Source organism: Salvelinus namaycush, unplaced genomic scaffold (assembly GCF_016432855.1).
Source record: "Salvelinus namaycush isolate Seneca unplaced genomic scaffold, SaNama_1.0 Scaffold262, whole genome shotgun sequence".
NCBI classification, from domain to species: Eukaryota; Metazoa; Chordata; class Actinopteri; order Salmoniformes; family Salmonidae; genus Salvelinus; species Salvelinus namaycush.
Genome location: NW_024059475.1, coordinates 107,745 through 130,487, shown reverse-complemented (window position 1 = coordinate 130,487; position 22,743 = coordinate 107,745). Strand labels below are relative to the sequence as shown.

General features: G+C 48.5%; 1 protein-coding gene across 1 annotated transcript in view; it reads left to right on the top strand.

Annotated features, from left to right (window-relative positions):
- The window catches only part of LOC120039295 (high affinity cAMP-specific and IBMX-insensitive 3',5'-cyclic phosphodiesterase 8A-like), a 58,752-nt gene that overhangs the window by 14,537 nt on the left and 21,472 nt on the right, over nt 1-22,743 (top strand). Inside the window, exons 7-9 of the mRNA XM_038984743.1 lie at nt 11,697-11,861; nt 20,215-20,263; nt 20,408-20,540. Coding sequence (XP_038840671.1) covers nt 11,697-11,861; nt 20,215-20,263; nt 20,408-20,540 — 347 coding nt within the window. The remainder of the gene's footprint in view (nt 1-11,696; nt 11,862-20,214; nt 20,264-20,407; nt 20,541-22,743) is intronic.

The following is a 22,743-nucleotide window of genomic DNA, read 5'->3' as shown; positions in this document are numbered from 1 at the left end:
GGAAGGGAGAAGGGGGGGGGAGGAGGAGGCGGAAGGAGAGAGGGAGAGGAGGGAAGGAGGGAGAGAGGGGAGGTGAGGGAAGGGGATGGAGAAGGGAGAGGGAGGAGAGGAGAAGGGAGGGAGGGGAGGAGGTTAGGAGGAGAGATGGAGGCGTAGGGAGAGGGGTAGGGATAGGGAGGAAGGTAGTGGAGATGGGCAGAAGGGGAGGTAGTGCGGCTGGAGAGAAGGGGGCGGAGGAGAGGGAGAGGGGGGTGAGAGATGAAGAAGAGAGGAGGGAGAGAGAGAGGGGGGGAGACGTGATTGAGATGTAGAGGCGGGAGAGAGAGGAGGGGAGGAGAGGGGAGGAGCGAGAAAGATAGGAGTAGAGAGGAGGGAAGAGTCGGAAGGCGGACGAGGGGGTGGGTGGTGGGAGAGGGGAGGGGAGAGAGGAGAAGAGGGGGTAAGAAGGGGGAGGGAGGAAGAGGAGGTGTAGGGGAAGGGTGGGGAGGAAGGGGGAGGGGAGGAGGGTTAGGGGAGGGGGAAGGAGAGAGGGTGGGAGGGGGGGGGATGGAGGGGGGGGGAGCGGGAGTGGTAGGGGGGGGATTTAGGAGGAGTGAGGGTAGTCTTTAGAGGATTAGAGGGCGAAGGGGGGAGGAGGGAGAGAAGAGGAGGGGATAGGGATGGGGGAGAGGAGGGGGGGGACGGGATTGAAGAGAGGTAGTAGGGAGAGGAGAGAGGGTAGGGAGTTAGGGAAGAGGGGAAGGAAGAGGGTGAGGAAGATGGAGAGGAAGAAGCAGGGGGGAGGAGAAAGAGAGGGGGTGGCCAGAGAGCGGACGATGGGGTGGGAGGGATGGAGTTAGTAGGTAGAAGGGGGATTGGGCGAAGGGGGGGAAGGGGGAGGGGAGGGCAGGAGGGGTAGGGGGGCGATGGGGAGAAGATTGGGGGGGGGGGATGGAGATGAAGGGGGAGAGGGGTGGGGGTAGGTAAGAGGGAGGAGTGGGGGTGAGGGAGAAGGGGAGAAGGGAAGAAGGAGGATGGGGAGGAGGAGAGGGGAGAGGGGAGGTGACGGGGGGGGAGGGGAGAGGGGGGGGGGGGGGGGAGGGTAGGGAGAGGAGGGGAGTGATAGGAGAGAGTAGAGGAGAGGGATAGAGGAGGGGGATAGAAGTGAGGAGAGAGAGGGGTGATGGTGGGGGGAAGAAGAGGAGAGAGGGAGAGAGGGTGGGAGGAGGGGGGGGGGGGGAGGGTGAGTCCAGGCGGGAGGGGAAGTGGGGGGGGAGAGGTATGGAGAGGGAAGGTTGGATGTGAGGACGGGAGATGTAGGCGGAGGGGGGGAGAGGGAGTTAAGGAGGAAGAGGGAGGGGAGGAGGGGTGGAGAATAGAGAGTAGGAGAGGGAGGGGGAGTAGGAGAGGAGAGGTAGTGGGAAGGATGGAAGGAGGGTGGGGGGTTAGAGGGGCAAGGGAGATGGAGTAGAAGGGGAGGGACGGGAGAGAGGAGAGTGAGGTAGGGAAGTCGGGAGAGAGCATGGAGGGGAGAGTGGGGAGGAAGGGAGAGAGGAGCAAGGACAGGGAGGGGAGGAGGAGGGAGGGGAGAGGTGGGGGGGTAGTAACGGGGAAGAGGAGGAGGGGTGAGGGAGGGGGGCGGGGGGAGGAGAGAGGCGGGGTGGGAGTTTCGGAGCGGGTGCGGGGGGAGGAGGGGAGTAAGGGAGGGAGGGGGAGTTAGTGAGGCGGAGAGCGAGAGTTATCATGGGAGAGAGGGGGGGGAAAAGGTGGATGAGGAGAGGGTAGAAGTAGGAGGGAGAAGTAGAGAGAGGAGGAGAGTAGAGGGGAGGGAGGGAGGGAGAGAAGGGGGAAAGTGAGTGAGGGGATGGAGAGTGGAGAGACGGAGAAGAAGGGTGGGCGAGGGTGGGGTGAGGTGGTGAGTGTAGCGGGGGAGGGCAGAGGTAGGTTAGGGGTAGTAGGAGGAGGAGTGAGAGGAGAGAAGGCGGAGAGAGGGGATGGTGTAGAGAGTAGAGCGGGAGGTAGAGAGAGGGGAGGGGGGAGCGAGAGATGTGGGAGAGGGGGAAGGAGAAGGGGAGAGGTGGAGGGGAGGATGGAAGGTGGGGAGAGGAGAGGGGAGGAGTAAGGGGAGGGAGAAGGGAGGGAGGGAGAGGGGGGGGGGAGGAGGAAGGAGGGGGAGGAGGGGGATGGGGGGGGAGAGGCGGAAAGGGGGGGTGGGTGTGATGGGTGGGTAGGAGTGGGGGAGGGGGGGAAGAAGAGGAGGGGGGAGAGGGGGGGGGGGGAGGGTGGAGGGGTTAGAGAGAGAGGGAGATCTTAGGGGGGGAGGGAAGAGAGGAGGAGGGAGAGGAGGAGAGGGGAGAGGGGAGAGGGGCAGAAAGGAGAGAGAATAAGGGAGGATGGGAGGAAGAGAGAGCAGGGGAGAGGAGAGGAAGGAGAGGAGGGAGAGGGAGGGGAGGAGGCAAGGAGGGAGGGGGTGTAGAGATGTTTGAGGTGGAGTGCAGGCGAGAGAGAGAGAGGGGAGAGGAGGGGGGGGGGGAGGGGGAGGGGGGGGAGGGGGGTAGGAGAGTAGGATGGCGGGCGAGAAGAGTTAGGGAGGAGAGATGAGAGGGAGTGAGGAGAAGGGGAGGGAGGGAGGGTAAGTAGGGAGAGGAAGGGGGGAGAGGGAGGGGATAGGAGAGGGAGAGGGGGCGAGGAGGAGAGACGTGGAGAGGGGGGGATGGGGGAGGAGATGAGAAGAGGAGGAAAGTACAAAAGAGAGGAGGGAGGTAGGAGAGGGGAGAGAAAAGAGAGAGAGAGGGGGGGAGAGGTCGAGAGAGGGAGGTAGTGGAAAGTAGAGGGGGGTAGCGGGATAGGGAGGGGGGGGGAGGAAGAGGAGGGGTGGGGAGGGGGGAGGAGGGGAGGGAGGGGAGAGGAGAGAGGAGAGGAGGGGAGAGAAGAGGAGGGAGAGAGAGGGAGGAGGGGAGAGAAGGAAGGGTGAGCGGGCGATAGGGGAGGAGGAGAAGGGGGAGAGGGGGGGGGAGGAGAAAGGGTAAGGAGGGGATTAGGAAGGGAGTAGGGGGAGGTAGGAGGGGGGGAAGGGGAGGGAGGAGGGGAGTGGGAGAGGAGGGAGAGGGAAGAAGGTAAGGGGGGGGGAGGGGGGTAGAGAGAGGAGGACGGGTAGGGGTGTAACGAGGAGGGGAGGAGGAGGAGGGTAGGGGAAGGGGGGTTAGGGAGGAGGAAATGAGGGAGGAAGGGGGGAGAGATGGAGGAAGAGGGGGGGGAGAAGGAGGGGGAGAGTAGGAGAGGGAGGTGGAGAGGAGAGGAGGGGGGGGGGGGGTAGGTGAGGGGAGAGGAAGGAGTAGGAATTGGGGGGGGGGGAGAGGGAGGAAGGGGGGAGGGGGAGAGGGGGGAGGAGGAGGGTTGGGCAGAAGGGTAGAGAAGAAGGGAGTAGGGGGAGGAGGGAGAGGGTAGAGGGGGAGGGGGAGAGAAGGGGAGGGGAGGGGGGGGGAGAGGGGAGAGGTAGAGAGGGGGAGGAGGGGGGGGAGAGAGGTAGGGAGGAGGTAGGGAGGGAAGAGGAGGGGAGAGGGGTAGGAGGGGGGTGAGGAATGGGGGAGGAGTGGAAGAGAGGGTAGGAGGAGAAGAGGGGAGAAGGATAGGAGGGGAGGGGAGGGAGTAGGGAGGAGGAAGGAGGGGAGGGGAGGGAGGGGGAGAGTAGAGCAGGGGGAGGGAGGGGGGGGGAGGGGAGGAGATAGAGAGGGAGGGAGGAGTAGGGGGAAGTAGGAGAGGAAGGGTAGGAGAAGGAGGGGGAGAGGGGAGAGGGAGAGAGGAGGGAGGGAGGAAGCTGGAGTAAGGAGGAGAGGGGAAGAAGGGGGGGGTTAAGGGGGAGAGGAGGTAGAGGAGAGGGAGGTAGGAAGAGAGAGGAGGGGGGTAGGAAGAGGAGGGGGAGGTAGAGGAGGGTAGGAATTAGGGAGTAGAGAGAAGGGGGGGGAGAAGGGAGAAGAGGAATGAGAGAGAGGGAGGGGAGAGGGGCGAGAGGGGGAGGGGAGGAGGAGACGGGGGAGACGGGGAGGGGGAGGGGGAACGGAGGGAGGGAGGAAGAGGAGAGAAGGAGAGAAGGGGGGAGAGGGGGAGACGTAGGGGAGAGAGGGGGAGAGGAGAGACGAGGGAGAGGGGGAGAGGGGAGAAGGGGGGGGGAAGGAAGAGATGGGGGGGGAGGGAGAGGGGGGGCTAGAGGGAGAGGGAGGGAGTAGAGGAGGGGGCGGGGGGGGGGAACGGGGGGGAGTAGGAGGTGGACGGGGGAGGAGGGGAGGGGAGACGGGGGAGGGGGAGAGAGGAGGGAGGTAGACGGGGGGGCGAGGGAGGAGGAGAGGAGAGAGGGAGACGGGAGTGCAGAGGGAGACTGGGGGAGAAGAGAAGACGGGAGAGAGGTGAGAGGGGCGGGAGGGAGGGGGAACGAGAGAGGGAGGGGGAGATGGAGGGAGAGTAGGGAGACGAGGGGGGGGGACGGAGGAGAGAGGGAGAGGGAAGCAGGAGGAGAGGGGGGGCAGAGGAGAGAACGGGGGTGGAGAGGGGGAGGAGAGGGAGAGGGGGGAGGGAGAAGGGGGAGGGGAGTTAGTAGGGAAGAGAGAGGGGGGGAAGAGGGGACAGGAAGAGGGAGTAGGTAGGGGTGGAGGGGAGAGAGGAGAGAGAGAGGGAGGAGAGAGGGGAGGAGGAGGGGGAGGAGGGAGGAGGAGAATAGGGATAGGGAGGGAGGGGAGGGGAGGCGGAGAGGGGGGGAGGGAGGGGAAGGAAAGAGGAGTAGGAGGAGGAGAAGGGGAGGGGGAGGGGAGGGAAGGAGGGAGGGAAGGAGGAAAGAGAGGGAGAGGAGAGAAAAAAAAAAAAAAAAAAAAGGTTTTAGGAGGGAGTAGAGAAGGAGAGAGGGAGGGTAGAGAGAGAGGGGGATGAGAGAGAGGAGAGAGAGGGAGGGTTAGAGGAAGGGGGAGGAGAGGCAGAGATGAGGGAGAGAGGATGAGAGGGGGAGATGGAGCGGAGAGGAGAGAGAGGGGGAGGAGAGGGGAGGGGAGAGAGGAGGGGGGAGAGGGGTGGAAGGGGGTAGGAGAGAGAGGTAGTATAGGGAGGGGAGGAGGAGGGGGGAGGGGATAGCAGAGGAGAGAGAGAAGAGGGGGGGAGGTAGGCGGGGGAGAAGAGAAGGGAGAGGGGAAGGAGGAGAGAAAGAGGGGAGGGTAGAGAGTGGGAGAGGGAGAGGGGAGGGAGAAGAGGTAGAAGGGGGAAGGAGGGAAGGAGAAGAGAAGAGGAAGGGGTAGGAGAAGGGGAAGGGAGGGGTAGGGCGAGGGGGAGGGGGGGGAGGATGAGGTTGTGGATACGGGGAGAGAGGAAGTAGGGGGAGGAGGGGGGGAGAGAGTTAGGGGGATGAGAGAGAGAGAAGAGGTGGGGCAGAAGAGAAAACAAAAAAGGAAGGAGAGGAGAGAGGGGGGGGGGAGAGAGGAGGAGGAGGGGGGGGAGGGAGAGAGGGGAGGGGAGGAGAGTGAAAGGGGGGAGGAGAGAGAGGTGGGGGGGGGGGAAGGGGGGGGAGGGGGGAGAGGGGGGGTGAGGGTGGAGGGAGAGAAAGGAGGGGGATGAGAAGAGGGGAAGGGGAGGAGGGTAGGAGAGGGGGAGTTAGTAGGGGAGAGAGAGAGGGGGAGGGAAAGAGGGGGGAGGAAGGGGGAAGAAAAGGAAGGGGAGAGAGAGAGAGAAAGGGAGAGGGGGTAGGAGGGGGGAGAGAGATAGGGGAGATGGAAGGAGGGAGTAGTAGGAGAGGGGGGAGGAGAGGGATGGGGAGGAGGTGGGGGGAAGGGGGGGGGAGGGAGAGGAAGGTGGGGATGAGGGGGGGGGGGAGAGGAGGGGGGGAAGGGGGAGGGGAGAAGAGAGGGAGAGGAGGGGAGAGGGGAGAGGGAGGGAGTAGAGGGAGGGGGGGAGAGGAGAAGAAGGGAGGAGGAGGTAGTTTAGAGGGAGAGGGTAGGAAGGTAGGAGAAGAGGGGGGGGGAGGGAGGAGGAGGGCAGGGGTAGGAGAGAGGGGAGAGGAGGAGGGAGAGGGGAGGGGGGGGAGGAGGGAGGGGAGAGGGGGGAAGAGGGGCGAAGGGGGGAAGGGGGGGAGGAGGGGAGGGGAGAGAGGAGGGGAGTGAGAGAGGGGGGGAGGGGGGAGGAGGGGAGATAGAGAAGAGGAAGGGGGGGAGAGGGAAGGAGGGGGAAGGGAGGGAGGTTAGGAGGAAAGGGGGGGAGACAGAGGAAGGGGAGGGGGGTGGGGAGGGAGGGAGAGTAGGGAGAAGGGGAGAGGGAGGGGGGGAAGATAGAGGGGGGGGGAGGGGGAGAGAGGAAGGGGGAGGGAGAGGGATGGAGGAGGAGAGGAGGGGAAGAGTAGAGGAGGGGAGAGGGAGAGGAGTAGACGAGGAGGGAGGATGAGGGATAGAGAGGAGATAGGGTAGGGGGCAGGGGGGAGGGGAGGGGTTAAGAAGAGGAGGGGGTGGAGAGGAGAGGGTAGGAGAGGAGGAGGAGTGGAGGGGGTTAGAGGGAAAGAAGGAGGAGGAAGAGGGAGGGAGAGAGGAGGAGAGAAAGGAGTGGAGAAGGGGAAGGGGGAAGGAGGAGAGAGCGGCTTTAGGGAGGAGGGAGGGGATAGTGGAGAGGGGGAGAGGGGAGAGAGGGAGATAGGGAGGGAGGGGGGAGAGAGGGGGGAGGAAGAGGGGAGAGGAGGGGGGAGGAGAGGAGGGACGATGAGTAGGAGAGGAGGGAGGGGAGGGGAGAGAGGAGAGAGGAAGGGGGGGAGGGAAGGGAAGGGAGAAGGGGGGGAGGGTAGGGGTAGAGGGAAGAGGGAGAAGGGGAAAAAAAAAGTGGGGTAGGTAGGGGAGGGAAGGAGGAGGGAGGGAGGGAGGAGAGAGAAGGGTAGGAGGAGAGGGGAGAAAGAGAAGAGGGAGGGGGAGGGGAGGGGGGGGAGAGAGGGGAGAGAGAGAGGGAGAAGAGAGGTATCTTTCTCTCTATCTAACCATGATATCTTTCTCTCTATCTAACCATGATATCTTTCTCTCTCTCTAACCATGATATCTTTCTCTCTATCTAACCATGATATCTTTCTCTCTCTCTAACCATGATATCTTTCTCTCTCTCTAACCATGATATCTTTCTCTCTATCTAACCATGATATCTTAATCTCTCTCTAACCATGATATCTTTCTCTCTCTCTATCTAACCATGATATCTTTCTCTCTCTCTATCTAACCATGATATCTTTCTCTCTCTAACCGTGATATCTTTCTCTATCTAACCATGATATCTTTCTCTCTCTCTAACCATGATATCTTTCTCTCTCTCTAACCATGATATCTTTCTCTCTCTCTAACCGTGATATCTCTCTCTCTCTCTAACCATGATATCTTTCTCTCTCTCTGACCATGATATCTTTCTCTCTCTAACCATGATATCTTTCTCTATCTAACCATGATATCTTTCTCTCTCTAACCATGATATCTTTCTCTATCTAACCATGATATCTTTCTCTATCTAACCATGATATCTTTCTCTCTATCTAACCATGATATCTTTCTTTCTCTCTCTCTAACCATGATATCTTTCTCTATCTAACCATGATATCTTTCTCTATCTAACCATGATATCTTTCTATCTAAACATGATATCTTTCTCTCTATCTAACCATGATATCTTTCTCTCTCTCTAACCGTGATATCTCTCTCTCTCTCTAACCATGATATCTTTCTCTCTCTGACCATGATATCTTTCTCTATCTCTAACCGTGATATCTTTCTTTCTCTCTCTCTAACCATGATATCTTTCTCTCTCTAACCATGATATCTTTCTCTCTCTAACCATGATATCTTTCTCTCTCTCTAACCGTGATATCTCTCTCTCTCTCTAACCATGATATCTTTCTCTCTATCTAACCATGATATCTTTCTCTCTCTCTGACCATGATATCTTTCTCTCTATCTAACCATGATATCTTTCTCTCTCTCTGACCATGATATCTTTCTCTCTCTCTATCTGACCATGATATCTTTATTTCTATCTAACCATGATATCTTTCTCTCTCTCTATCTGACCATGATATCTTTATTTCTATCTAACCATGATATCTTTCTCTCACTCTAACCATGATATCTTTCTTTCTCTCTCTCTAACCGTGATATCTTTCTCTCTATCTAACCATGATATCTTTCTCTCACTCTAACCATGATATCTTTCTATCTCTCTATCTAACCATGATATCTTTCTCTCTATCTAACCATGATATCTTTCTCTATCTAACCATGATATCTTTATTTCTATCTAACCATGATATCTTTCTCTCACTCTAACCATGATATCTTTCTTTCTCTCTCTCTAACCATGATATCTTTCTCTATCTAACCATGATATCTTTCTATCTCTCTATCTAACCATGATATCTTTATTTCTATCTAACCATGATATCTTTCTCTATCTAACCATGATATCTTTCTTTCTCTCTCTCTAACCATGATATCTTTCTCTATCTAACCATGATATCTTTCTATCTCTCTATCTAACCATGATATCTTTATTTCTATCTAACCATGATATCTTTCTCTCACTCTAACCATGATATCTTTCTTTCTCTCTCTCTAACCATGATATCTTTCTCTATCTAACCATGATATCTTTCTCTCTATCTAACCATGATATCTTTCTCTATCTAACCATGATATCTTTCTATCTCTCTATCTAACCATGATATCTTTCTCTCTATCTAACCATGATATCTTTCTCTCACTCTAACCATGATATCTTTCTTTCTCTCTCTCTAACCATGATATCTTTCTCTATCTAACCATGATATCTTTCTATCTCTCTATCTAACCATGATATCTTTCTCTGTCTCTGACCATGATATCTTTCTCTCACTCTAACCATGATATCTTTCTTTCTCTCTCTCTAACCATGATATCTTTCGCTCTCTCTATCTGACCATGATATCTTTCTCTCTCTCTGACCATGATATCTTTCTCTCTCTCTATCTGACCATGATATCTTTCTCTCTCTCTGACCATGATATCTTTCTCTCTCTCTATCTGACCATGATATCTTTCTCTCTCTCTGACCATGATATCTTTCTTTCTCTCTCTCTGACCATGATATCTTTCTTTCTCTCTCTCTAACCATGATATCTTTCTCTATCTAACCATGATATCTTTCTCTATCTAACCATGATATCTTTCTCTATCTAACCATGATATCTTTCTCTCTATCTAAACATGATATCTTTCTCTCTATCTAACCGTGATATCTTTCTCTCTATCTAACCTTTCTTTCTCTCTATCTAACCATTATATCTTTCTCTCTCTCTATCTAACCATTATATCTTTCTCTCTCTCTATCTAACCATGATATCTTTCTTTCTCTCTCTCTGACCATGATATCTTTCTTTCCCTCTCTCTGACCATGATATCTTTCTCTATCTAACCATGATATCTTTCTCTATCTAACCATGATATCTTTCTATCTAAACATGATATCTTTCTCTCTATCTAACCATGATATCTTTCTCTATCTCTAACCATGATATCTTTCTTTCTCTCTCTCTAACCATGATATCTTTCTCTCTCTCTAACCATGATATCTTTCTCTCTCTAACCATGATATCTTTCTCTCTCTAACCATGATATCTTTCTCTCTCTCTAACCGTGATATCTCTCTCTCTCTCTAACCATGATATCTTTCTCTCTCTGACCATGATATCTTTCTCTCTCTCTAACCATGATATCTTTCTCTCTATCTAACCATGATATCTTTCTCTCTCTCTGACCATGATATCTTTCTCTCTCTCTAACCATGATATCTTTCTCTCTCTAACCATGATATCTTTCTCTCTCTCTAACCGTGATATCTCTCTCTCTCTGACCATGATATCTTTCTCTCTCTCTATCTGACCATGATATCTTTATTTCTATCTAACCATGATATCTTTCTCTCACTCTAACCATGATATCTTTCTTTCTCTCTCTCTAACCGTGATATCTTTCTCTCTATCTAACCATGATATCTTTCTCTCACTCTAACCATGATATCTTTCTATCTCTCTATCTAACCATGATATCTTTCTCTCTATCTAACCATGATATCTTTCTCTATCTAACCATGATATCTTTATTTCTATCTAACCATGATATCTTTCTCTCACTCTAACCATGATATCTTTCTTTCTCTCTCTCTAACCATGATATCTTTCTCTATCTAACCATGATATCTTTCTATCTCTCTATCTAACCATGATATCTTTATTTCTATCTAACCATGATATCTTTCTCTATCTAACCATGATATCTTTCTTTCTCTCTCTCTAACCATGATATCTTTCTCTATCTAACCATGATATCTTTCTATCTCTCTATCTAACCATGATATCTTTATTTCTATCTAACCATGATATCTTTCTCTCACTCTAACCATGATATCTTTCTTTCTCTCTCTCTAACCATGATATCTTTCTCTATCTAACCATGATATCTTTCTATCTCTCTATCTAACCATGATATCTTTCTCTCTATCTAACCATGATATCTTTCTCTATCTAACCATGATATCTCTCTATCTCTCTATCTAACCATGATATCTTTCTCTCTATCTAACCATGATATCTTTCTCTCACTCTAACCATGATATCTTTCTTTCTCTCTCTCTAACCATGATATCTTTCTCTATCTAACCATGATATCTTTCTATCTCTCTATCTAACCATGATATCTTTCTCTGTCTCTGACCATGATATCTTTCTCTCACTCTAACCATGATATCTTTCTCTCTCTCTGACCATGATATCTTTCTTTCTCTCTCTCTGACCATGATATCTTTCTTTCTCTCTCTCTAACCATGATATCTTTCTCTATCTAACCATGATATCTTTCTCTATCTAACCATGATATCTTTCTCTCTATCTAAACATGATATCTTTCTCTCTATCTAACCTTTCTTTCTCTCTATCTAACCATTATATCTTTCTCTCTCTCTATCTAACCATTATATCTTTCTCTCTCTCTATCTAACCATGATATCTTTCTCTTTCTCTCTCTCTAACCATGATATCTTTCTCTCTATCTAACCATGATATCTTTCTTTCTCTCTCTGACATGATATCTTTCTCTATCTAACCATGATATCTTTCTCTCTCTAACCATATTATCTTTCTCTCTATCTAACCATGATATCTTTCTCTCTATCTAACCATGATATCTTTCTCTCACTCTAACCATGATATCTTTCTCTCTCTCTAACCATGATATCTTTCTATCTATCTCTCTAACCATTATATCTTTCTATCTCTCTCTCTAACCATGATATCTTTCTCTCACTCTAACCATGATATCTTTCTCTCTCTCTAACCATGATATCTTTCTCTCTCTCTAACCATGATATCTTTATTTCTAACACAATATCTTTCTCTCACTCTAACCATGATATCTTTCTTTCTATCTATCTAACCATGATATCTTTCTTTCTCTCACTCTAACCATGATATCTTTCTTTCTTTCTCTCTATCTAACCATGATATCTTTCTTTCTTTCTCTCTATCTAACCATGATATCTTTCTCTCTCTCTAACCATGATATCTTTCTCTCTCTAATTCAAATGTTTTATTGACATGTAAAGTGTTACCATTCTGTACATGGGCACATTTAACATCTAGAAAGATGACAGAGATAAATGCAAATGATACTCACTGAGCCCCCTCGTCCCTCCAGGTGATCAACATCATCAACGCAGCCCAGGAGTCTAGTCCAATGCCCGTAGCAGAGGCCCTGGACCGGGTCCTGGAGATCCTGAGGACCACAGAGCTCTACTCTCCTCAGCTGGGCACTAAGGAGGAAGACCCCCATACTAACGACCTGGTGGGAGGACTGATGACGGTAAAGGTCGGGGGTTAGGGGTCAATAGATGCAGAGCTCTACTCTCCTCAGCTGGGCACGAAGAAGGAAGTGTGTGCATGCACGCCTGTGTACAGTGAAGTGTACATGAGCCTGTGTATGTCTCTGTTTACTGTGTGTGTGTGTGTGTGTGTGTGTGTGTGTGTGTGTGTGTGTGTGTGTGTGTGTGTGTGTGTGTGTGTGTGTGTGTGTGTGTGTGTGTGTGTGTGTGTACGCGGCCGTAGCAAAGTAGAGAGAGAGTGCCAAGTTGGCAGTCTTGGCTGCTGCCCCAGAGGAAGTGTTAGATTGTCCTTTGTGCTCCAGTAGGCTGGAGAGGAAAGGCCACACACACACACACACACACACACACTGAAACACACACACACTGAAACATACACACACACTGAAACATACACACACACTGAAACACACACACACTGAAACATACACACACACTGAAACATACACACACACTGAAACACACACACACACTGAAACACACACACACACACTGAAACACACACACACACTGAAACATACACACACACTGAAACATACACACACACTGAAACATACACACACACTGAAGCACACACACACTGAAACATACACACACACTGAAACACACACACACACTGAAACACACACACTGAAACACACACACACACTGAAACACACACACTGAAACACACACACTGAAACACACACACACACTGAAACACACACACACACTGAAACATACACACGGAAACACACACATTGAAACACACACACTGAAACACACACACACTGAAACACACACACACTGAAACACACACACACACACTGAAACACACACACACACTGAAACACACACACTGAAACACACACACACACACACTGAAACACACACACACTGAAACACACACACACGCTGAAACACACACACTGAAACACACACACACACACACTGAAACACACACACACTGAAACACACACACACGCTGAAACATACACACGGAAACACACACACTGAAACACACACACACACACTGAATCAGAAACACACACTGAAACATAGACACTTAAACACACACTGGCTGACACTCCTGTCTCCCTCTGGACTCCAGCGGTCTGGAAACATCCTGTTCTTAGGAAGACTAGATGAATGAGAATGACTTACTTTAACACAGACTGACAGAGGATGGGAGGGAGAGAGAGGGAGGGAGAGAGAGAGGGGGAGAGAGAGAGAGAGAGAGAGGGAGGGAGAGAGAGAGAGGGAGGGAGGGAGAGAGAGAGAGAGAGAGAGAGAGAGAGAGGGGGAGAGAGAGCGGGGGAGAGAGAGAGAGGGGGAGAGAGAGGGGGAGAGGGGGAGAGACGGGGAGAGGGAGAGGGAGAGAGAGAGAGGGAGAGAGAGAGAGAGAGAGAGAGAGAGAGAGAGAGAGAGAGAGAGAGAGAGAGAGAGAGAGAGAGAGAGAGAGAGAGAGAGATGAAATCAGAGAACGTGAACTATCTGAATGGTAGTGTTGTCTTGTGGTCCAGATCATTATTAATGTAGCTTGTTATGGGTTTGATACGTTTACTATGAACTATTTATTCTGTGGAGTCAGATGTTTTGTTCCACCCTAGACTGCTTTGGTACGACATGTACAGTGATTTATTCTGGGCCAGTACTGTCGTTCTAGCACTGAGCAGATAGCGTCACACAGACAGACTGTTCAAAGCGGTGCTGAGCTGGAGAGGACAGTCTTTAAATAGCTGCTGTGTACAGAAGCAACGCTGCGATCCGACAATGTAGGGTCAAAGGTGAACCCTGCTCCTCTTCCTTTCTCACTCGCTAAGTAAACACTCACTCCTCTGTCTCTCAGTGACACACACACACAGAGACAGTACACACTGCAGACGCTGTGGTAGCCGTGGTGAGGGTACTGCCTGTTACCTACTACTCCACAGCCCAGGCATGCTGGGAGATACTGAGAGCTATTCAGTTAAGAGCACAGAGGTTCATCTCTCTCACGTCAGAATATGTGTCATTCACACTCAAACCGTGCTGTGGCGACAACAAGAGGAACACAGACACACACACACACACACACACACACACACACACACACACACACACACACACACACACACACACACACACACACACACACTACAGATGCTGTAGCTGCCTTGGCCAATACCCATTCACAACGTGCTACAGCGTAACTAGCGTGCTGTGGCGACGACAACAGGAACAGTCATAAGGGGGAGAGATTCATTCATCGACTTGCGTCGGCACGTAGATGTGGTCCAATTGGATTGATGTCTGTTTTATAGGGTCCGTTTTGACACCGCTATACGGTGGTAATCACTCTCCAAACCAGGTTTTAGTTTGATAACACAGACTTAGCTTGGGCTGCAACATTAGGATGCTAATCACTCTCCAAACCAGGTTTTAGTTTGATAACACAGACTTAGCTTGGGCTGCAACATTAGGATGCTAATCACTCTCCAAACCAGGTTTTAGTTTGATAACACAGACTTAGCTTGGGCTGCAACATTAGGATGGTAATCACTCTCCAAACCAGGTTTTAGTTTGATTACACAGACTTATCTTGGGCTGCAACATTAGGATGGTAATCACTCTCCAAACCAGGTTTTAGTTTGATAACACAGACTTATCTTGGGCTGCAACATTAGGATGGTAATCACTCTCCAAACCAGGTTTTAGTTTGATAACACCGACTTAGCTTGGGCTGCAACATTAGGATGGTAATCACTCTCCAAACCAGGTTTTAGTTTGATAACACCGACTTAGCTTGGGCTGCAACATTAGGATGGTAATCACTCTCCAAACCAGGTTTTAGTTTGATTACACAGACTTATCTTGGGCTGCAACATTAGGATGGTAATCACTCTCCAAACCAGGTTTTAGTTTGATAACACAGACTTATCTTGGGCTGCAACATTAGGATGGTAATCACTCTCCAAACCAGGTTTTAGTTTGATAACACAGACTTATCTTGGGCTGCAACATTAGGATGGCTTTCTCTGAATCATGAATGAAGTCTGTAACAAGATCGTGGTGATAGGAACAAGGGGGTTAGTTGTAACTCATTACATGTCTGTCTGGTGGAGGAACAAGGGGGTTAGTTGTAGCTCATTACATGTCTGTCTGGTGATAGGAACAAGGGGGTAGTTGTAACTCATTACATGTCTGTCTGGTGATAGGAACAAGGGGGTTAGTTGTAGCTCATTACATGTCTGTCTGGTGATAGGAACAAGGGGGTTAGTTGTAGCTCATTACATGTCTGTCTGGTGATAGGAACAAGGGGGTTAGTTGTAGCTCATTACATGTCTGTCTGGTGATAGGAACAAGGGGGTTAGTTGTAACTCATTACATGTCTGTCTGGTGATAGGAACAAGGGGGTTAGTTGTAACTCATTACATGTCTGTCTGGTGATAGGAACAAGGGGGGTAGTTCTAGCTCATTACATGTCTGTCTGGTGATAGGAACAAGGGGGTTAGTTGTAGCTCATTACATTTCTGTCTGGTGATAGGAACAAGGGGGTTAGTTGTAGCTCATTACATGCCTGTCTGGTGATAGGAACAAGGGGGTTAGTTGTAGCTCATTACATGTCTGTCTGGTGATAGGAACAAGGGGGTTAGTTGTAACTCATTACATGTCTGTCTGGTGATAGGAACAAGGGGGTTAGTTGTAGCTCATTACATGTCTGTCTGGTGATAGGAACAAGGGGGTTAGTTGTAGCTCATTACATTTCTGTCTGGTGATAGGAACAAGGGGGTTAGTTGTAGCTCATTACATGTCTGTCTGGTGATAGGAACAAGGGGGTTAGTTGTAGCTCATTACATGTCTGTCTGGTGATAGGAACAAGGGGGTTAGTTGTAACTCATTACATGTCTGTCTGGTGATAGGAACAAGGGGGATAGTTGTAGCTCATTACATGTCTCTCTGGTGATAGGAACAAGGGGTTTAGTTGTAACTCATTACATGTCTGTCTGGTGATAGGAACAAGGGGGTTAGTTGTAACTCATTACATGTCTGTCTGGTGATAGGAACAAGGGGGTTAGTTGTAACTCATTACATGTCTGTCTGGTGGAGGAACAAGGGGGTTAGTTGTAACTCATTACATGTCTGTCTGGTGATAGGAACAAGGGGGTTAGTTGTAACTCATTACATGTCTGTCTGGTGATAGGAACAAGGGGGTTAGTTGTAGCTCATTACATGTCTGTCTGGTGGAACAAGGGGGTAGTTGTAACTCATTACATGTCTGTCTGGTGATAGGAACAAGGGGGTTAGTTGTAGCTCATTACATGTCTGTCTGGTGATAGGAACAAGGGGGATAGTTGTAACTCATTACATGTCTGTCTGGTGGAGGAACAAGGGGGTTAGTTGTAACTCATTACATGTCTGTCTGGTGATAGGAACAAGGGGGTTAGTTGTAACTCATTACATGTCTGTCTGGTGATAGGAACAAGGGGGTTAGTTGTAGCTCATTACATGTCTGTCTGGTGGAACAAGGGGGATAGTTGTAGCTCATTACATGTCTGTCTGGTGATAGGAACAAGGGGGTTAGTTGTAGCTCATTACATGTCTGTCTGGTGATAGGAACAAGGGGGTTAGTTGTAGCTCATTACATGTCTGTCTGGTGATAGGAACAAGGGGGTTAGTTGTAACTCATTACATGTCTGTCTGGTGATAGGAACAAGGGGGTTAGTTGTAGCTCATTACATGTCTGTCTGGTGATAGGAACAAGGGGGTTAGTTGTAACTCATTACATGTCTGTCTGGTGATAGGAACAAGGGGGTTAGTTGTAGCTCATTACATGTCTGTCTGGTGATAGGAACAAGGGGGTTAGTTGTAGCTCATTACATGTCTGTCTGGTGATAGGAACAAGGGGGTTAGTTGTAACTCATTACATGTCTGTCTGGTGATAGGAACAAGGGGGTTAGTTGTAACTCATTACATGTCTGTCTGGTGATAGGAACAAGGGGGTTAGTTGTAGCTCATTACATGTCTGTCTGGTGATAGGAACAAGGGGGTTAGTTGTAACTCATTACATGTCTGTCTGGTGATAGGAACAAGGGGGTAGTTGTAACTCATTACATGTCTGTCTGGTGATAGGAACAAGGGGGTTAGTTGTAGCTCATTACATGTCTGTCTGGTGATAGGAACAAGGGGGTTAGTTGTAGCTCATTACATGTCTGTCTGGTGATAGGAACAAGGGGGTTAGTTGTAACTCATTACATGTCTGTCTGGTGATAGGAACAAGGGGGTTAGTTGTAACTCATTACATGTCTGTCTGGTGATAGGAACAAGGGGGTTAGTTGTAACTCATTACATGTCTGTCTGGTGATAGGAACAAGGGGGTTAGTTGTAACTCATTACATGTCTGTCTGGTGATAGGAACAAGGGGGTTAGTTGTAACTCATTACATGTCTGTCTGGTGATAGGAACAAGGGGGTTAGTTGTAGCTCATTACATGTCTGTCTGGTGATAGGATGAGGAAACGGATGAGGAAACGTCTAAATCAAATCAAATTTTTTTGGGTCACATTCACAGATGTTATTGCGAGTGTAGCGAAATGCTTGTGCTTCTAGTTCCGACAGTGCAGTAATATCTAACAAGTAATCTAACAACTACCAAATACACACAAAACTAAAGGGATGGAATAAGAATATGTACATATAAATATATGGATGAGCGATGGCCGAGCGGCATAGGCAAGGTGCAGTAGATGGTATAAAATACAGTATATACATAAACTCAGCAAAAACAGAAACGTCCCTTTTTCAGGACCCTGTCTTTCAAAGATAATTCGTAAAAATCCAAATTACTTCACAGATGTTCATTGTAAAGGGTTTAAACATTGTTTCCCATGCTTGTTCAATGAACCATAAAAAATTAATGAACATGCACCTGTGGAACGGTCGTTAAGACACTAACAGCTTGCAGACGGTAGGTAAGACAGCGCTGCAGGGAGACAGGACGGACAGCTGATGGTCCTCGCAGTGGCAGACCACGTGTAACAACACCTGCACAGGATCGGTACAGGATACAGGATAGCAACAACAATTGCCAGAGTTACACCAGGAACGCACAATCCCTCCATCGGTGCTCAGACTGTCCGCAATAGGCTGAGAGAGGCTGGACTGAGGGCTTGTAGGGCTTTTGTAAGGCAGGTCCTCACCAGACATCACCGGCAATAACGTCGCCTATGGGCACAAACCCACCGTCGCTGCACCAGACAGGACTGGCAAAAAGTGCTCTTCCCAGACGAGTCGCGGTTTTGTCTCACCAGAGGTGATGGTCGGATTCGCGTTTATCGTCGAAGGAATGAGCGTTACACCGAGGCCTGTACTCTGGAGCGGGATCGATTTGGAGGTGGAGGGTCCGTCATGGTCTGGGGTGGTGTGTCACAGCATCATCGGACTGAGCTTGCTGTCATTGCAGGCAATCCCAACACTGTGCGTTACAGGGAAGACATCCTCCTCCCTCATGTGGTACCCATCCTGGAGGCTCATCCTGCCATGACCCTCCTGCATGACAATGCCACCAGCCATACTGCTCGTTCTGTGCATGATTTCCTGCAAGACAGGAATGTCAGTGTTCTGCCATGGCCAGCGAAGAGCCCGGATCTCAATCCCATTGAGCACGTCTGGGACCTGTTGGATCGGAGGGTGAGGGCTAGGGCCATTCCCCCCAGAAATGTCAGTGAACTTGCAGGTGCCTTGGTGGAAGAGTGGGGTAACATCTCCCAGCAAGAACTGGCAAATCTGGTGCAGTCCATGAGGAGGAGATGCACTGCAGTAATTAATGCAGCTGGTGGCCACACCAGATACTGACTGTTACTTTTGATTTTGAACCCCCCTTTGTTCAGGGACACATTATTCAATTTCTGTTAGTCACATGTCTGTGGAACTTTTTGTCAATTCATGTCTCAGTTGTTGAATCTTGTTACGTTCATACAAATATTTACACATGTTAAGTTTGCTGAAAATAAAAGCAGTTGACATTGAGAGGACGTTTCTTTATTTGCTGAGTTTATGATATGAGTAATGTAAGATATGTAAACATTATTAAAGTGGCATTGTTTAAAGTGACTAGTGATCCATTTATTAAAGAGGCCATTGATATGAGTGTCTATGTAGGTAGCAGCCTCTCTGAGTTAGTGATGGCTGTTTAGCAGTCTGATGGCCTTGAGATAGAAGCTGTTTTTCATTCTCTTGGTCCCAGCTTTGATGCACCTATACTGACCTCGCCTTCTGGATGGTAGCGGGGTGAACAGGCAGTAGCTCGGGTGGTTGTTGTCCTTGATCTTTTTGGCCTTCCTGTGACATCGGGTGCTGTAGGTGTCTTGGAGGGCAGGTAGTTTGCCCCCGGTGATGCGTTGTGCAGACCGCACCACCCCCTGGAGAGCCTTGCGGATGAGGGTGGTGCAGTTGCCGTACCAGGCGGTGATACAGCCCAACAGGATGCTCTCGATTGTGCATCTGTAAAAGTTTGTCAGGGTTTTAGGTGACAAGCCAAATTTCTTCAGTTTCCTGAGGTTGAAGAGGCGCTGCTGTGCCTTCACCACACTGTCAGTGTGTGTGGACCATTTCAGTTTGTCTGTGATGTGTACGCCGAGGAACTTAAAACTTTCCACCTTCTCCACTACTGTCCCTTCGATGTGGATAGGGGGGTGCTCCCTCTGCTGTTTCCTGAAGTCCACAATCATCTCCTTTGTTTTGTTGACGTTTAGTGAGAGGTTGTTTTCCTGACACCACACTCCGAGTGTCCTCACCACCTCCCTGTAGGCTGTCTCATTGTTGTTGGTAATCAAGCCCACTACTGTTGTGTCACCTGCAAACTTGATGATTGAGTTGGAGCCGTGCATGGCCACGCAGTCGGGTGAACAGGGAGTACAGGAGGGGGCTGAGCACGCACCCTTGTGGGGCCCCAGTTTTGATGGTCAGCGAAGTGAAGATGTTGTTTCCTACCTTCACCACCTGGGGGCGGCCCATCAGAAAGTCCAGGACCCAGTTGCACAGGGCGGGGTTGAGACCCAGGGCCTCCAGCTTAATGATGAGCTTGGAGGGTACTATGGTGTTGAATGCTGAGCTGTAGTCTATTAAAGTGGTACATGGTTATGGATTGGGCGTAGTAGTCTCATGACATTTGATTTGACAGTGTCTGAAACTATGGACTGATATAATTATTATTCTCTCTGTTTGTCTCTCTCTCTTTCTCTCTCTCTCTCTCTCTCTCTCTCTCTCTCTCTCTCTCTCTCTCTTTCTCTCTCTCTCTCTCTCTCTCTCTCTCTCTCTCTCTCTCTTTCTCTCTCTCTCTGTCTCTCTCTCTCTCTTTCTCTATCTTATTCTTTCACAGGATGGCTTGCGCAGATTATCAGGAAACGAATACATCTTTGCTGCGAAGCGTACGTACAATATTGCTCTCCTGGCATAGTGATGAAGATGATGATTACGAAAATGATGTTGATCACGTAAAGCGCCATTTTGATTTGTCTTTCTCTCTCCCCACATCTCCCCCTCTCCTTATCCCCGCACCGTTCCCCTCTCAGAGCCCCACCTCCCAAGTCACCTAGCCATGCCCCTGTCGTTGAATGACATCCCTCCTCACGTTGCCCAGACAATGGAGAATGAAGACTCCTGGGACTTTGACATCTTCAACCTGGAGACTGCCTGTCTGAAACGGTGAGGGGAGGTTATAACACTGTAATAACACTCTAATGTTGTAATAACATTTTAACCTGGAGACTGCCTGTCTGAAACAGTGAGGGGAGGTTATAACACTGTAATAACACTAATGTTGTAATAACATTTTAACCTAGAGACTGCCTGTGAAACGGCGAGGGGAGGTTATAACACTGTAATAACATTGTTATAATGCTGTAGTAACACTTTTCTAAATATTCACTTCAGCCAGCTTTATCAAAATAACTGAGGAAAACGGTATCCCAGAAGGTGGAATCAAAAGCAATGAGTCCGATCATAAAGACTTTCTCATTCATCTCTACTGTGGTTTAGTTTAGAGAGGTCCAGAGCCACAGAAATACAGAGACAATTCTACAAATCTGTTTCAGTACTGTACACAGGCTGTAAAGCTAATGGGCGAGTCCTAAATGGGACCATATTCCCTATATAGTGCACTACTTTAGACCAGAGGCATATGGGTGATTCCTCATGAAACCAGGACAAAAAAAACACCATGATTTAGGGGATTTTCACTCCCATTTGATCTATTTAGTTCCTATGTATCTATGTATCTAAAAGCATATTTGAGAAATAATGAATTGAAGTTGGAATATTTGTGACATTATTTGTCTTTACCCAGGCCTCCTTTAAGACTCCTTTATGTTTCATCTATAGGTGCTACAAAGAAAACATCAGCGTCATGTGAAACTTTACCGCTTGCTCTGTAATATGATTAGTATTTTGATTTCAATAAAAAACAAAAATCTTACATGAATTTATGAATATTGAAAAATATAAACATGAATATGTTTTTAATTTGCCAAATGTTTCAATATATTGTTGAAGATAATAATACTCTATGGGCATATCAAGAGTTCCAACGTGGAATCTCTACTAGTTTTAAAGTTATGGCCCATTTTATACATAGAAATTGGCATAGTAGGCAATGTAACCAATCACAGCCCTCCTTTTACTTGTATCATTGCACATCCTGCTAAATCACCCACAGAGGGCGACCATTTTGAATCCATTTTCACATTCACTCTGTTGGTAATGCTTACAAATCATCTCTGAAAGTAGCAGAGATCCCACTCTAGAACTTTGATATGCCCGTAGAGTATATTATGTTCTTGTTCAACAATATATTGAAACATTTATCAAATAAAAAAATGGTATATTTTCAATATTCATGTTTATATTTTTTTTGTATTCATAAGTTGCTGAAATCAAAATACTACTCATATTAAAGAACAAGCGGTAAAGATGTATATAACACCAATTTTTGTTTTGTAGCAACTACAGATGAAACATGGAGTTTTAAAGCAGGCCTGTATAAGGCCAAAATTTCACAAATATTAAAACATAAATTAATTATTTCTCAATTATGCTTTAAAGAGATTCTCCTGTCATCTCAAATGCAAGGGCCTGAAGCTCGTTGGTTGGAACTCGAATTGCTAGGGGGCTGGCCCACGTGGGGGGAAATGTAGGGGAAATGGCGCAATACAGCTTGTAGGGGCTGTCTTGTTCGACTTCTTTACAGCTTTTGACATTATTGATCTACTGCTGGAAAAACGTATGTGTTATGGCTTTACAGCCCCTGCTATATTGTGGATAAAGAGTTACCTGTCTAACAGAACACAGAGGGTGTTCTTTAATGGAAACCTCTCCAACATAATCCAGGTAGAAGCAGGAATTCCCCAGGGTAGCAATTTAGGCCCCTTGATTTTTTCAATCTTTACTAACGACATGCCACTTTGAGTAAGGCCAGTGTGTCTATGTATGCGGATGACTCAACACTATACACGTCAGCTACCACAGCGACTGAAATGACTGAAACACTTAACAAAGAGCTGCAGTTAGTTTCGGAATGGGTAGCAAGGAATAAGTTAGTCCTAAATATTTCCAAAACTAAAAGCATTGTATTTGGGACAAATCATTCACTAAACCCTAAACCTCAACCACATCTCGTAATGAATAATGTGGAAATTGAGCAAGTTGAGGTGACTACACTTCTTAGAGTAACACTAGATTGTAAACTGTCATGGTCAAAACATATTGATGCAGTAGTAGCTAAGATGGGGAGAAGTCTGTCCATAATAAAGCGCTACTCTGCCTTCTTAACAACACTATCAACAAGGCAGGTCCTACAGGCCCTAGTTTTGTCTCACCTGGACTACTGTTCAGTCGTGTGGTCAGGTGCCAC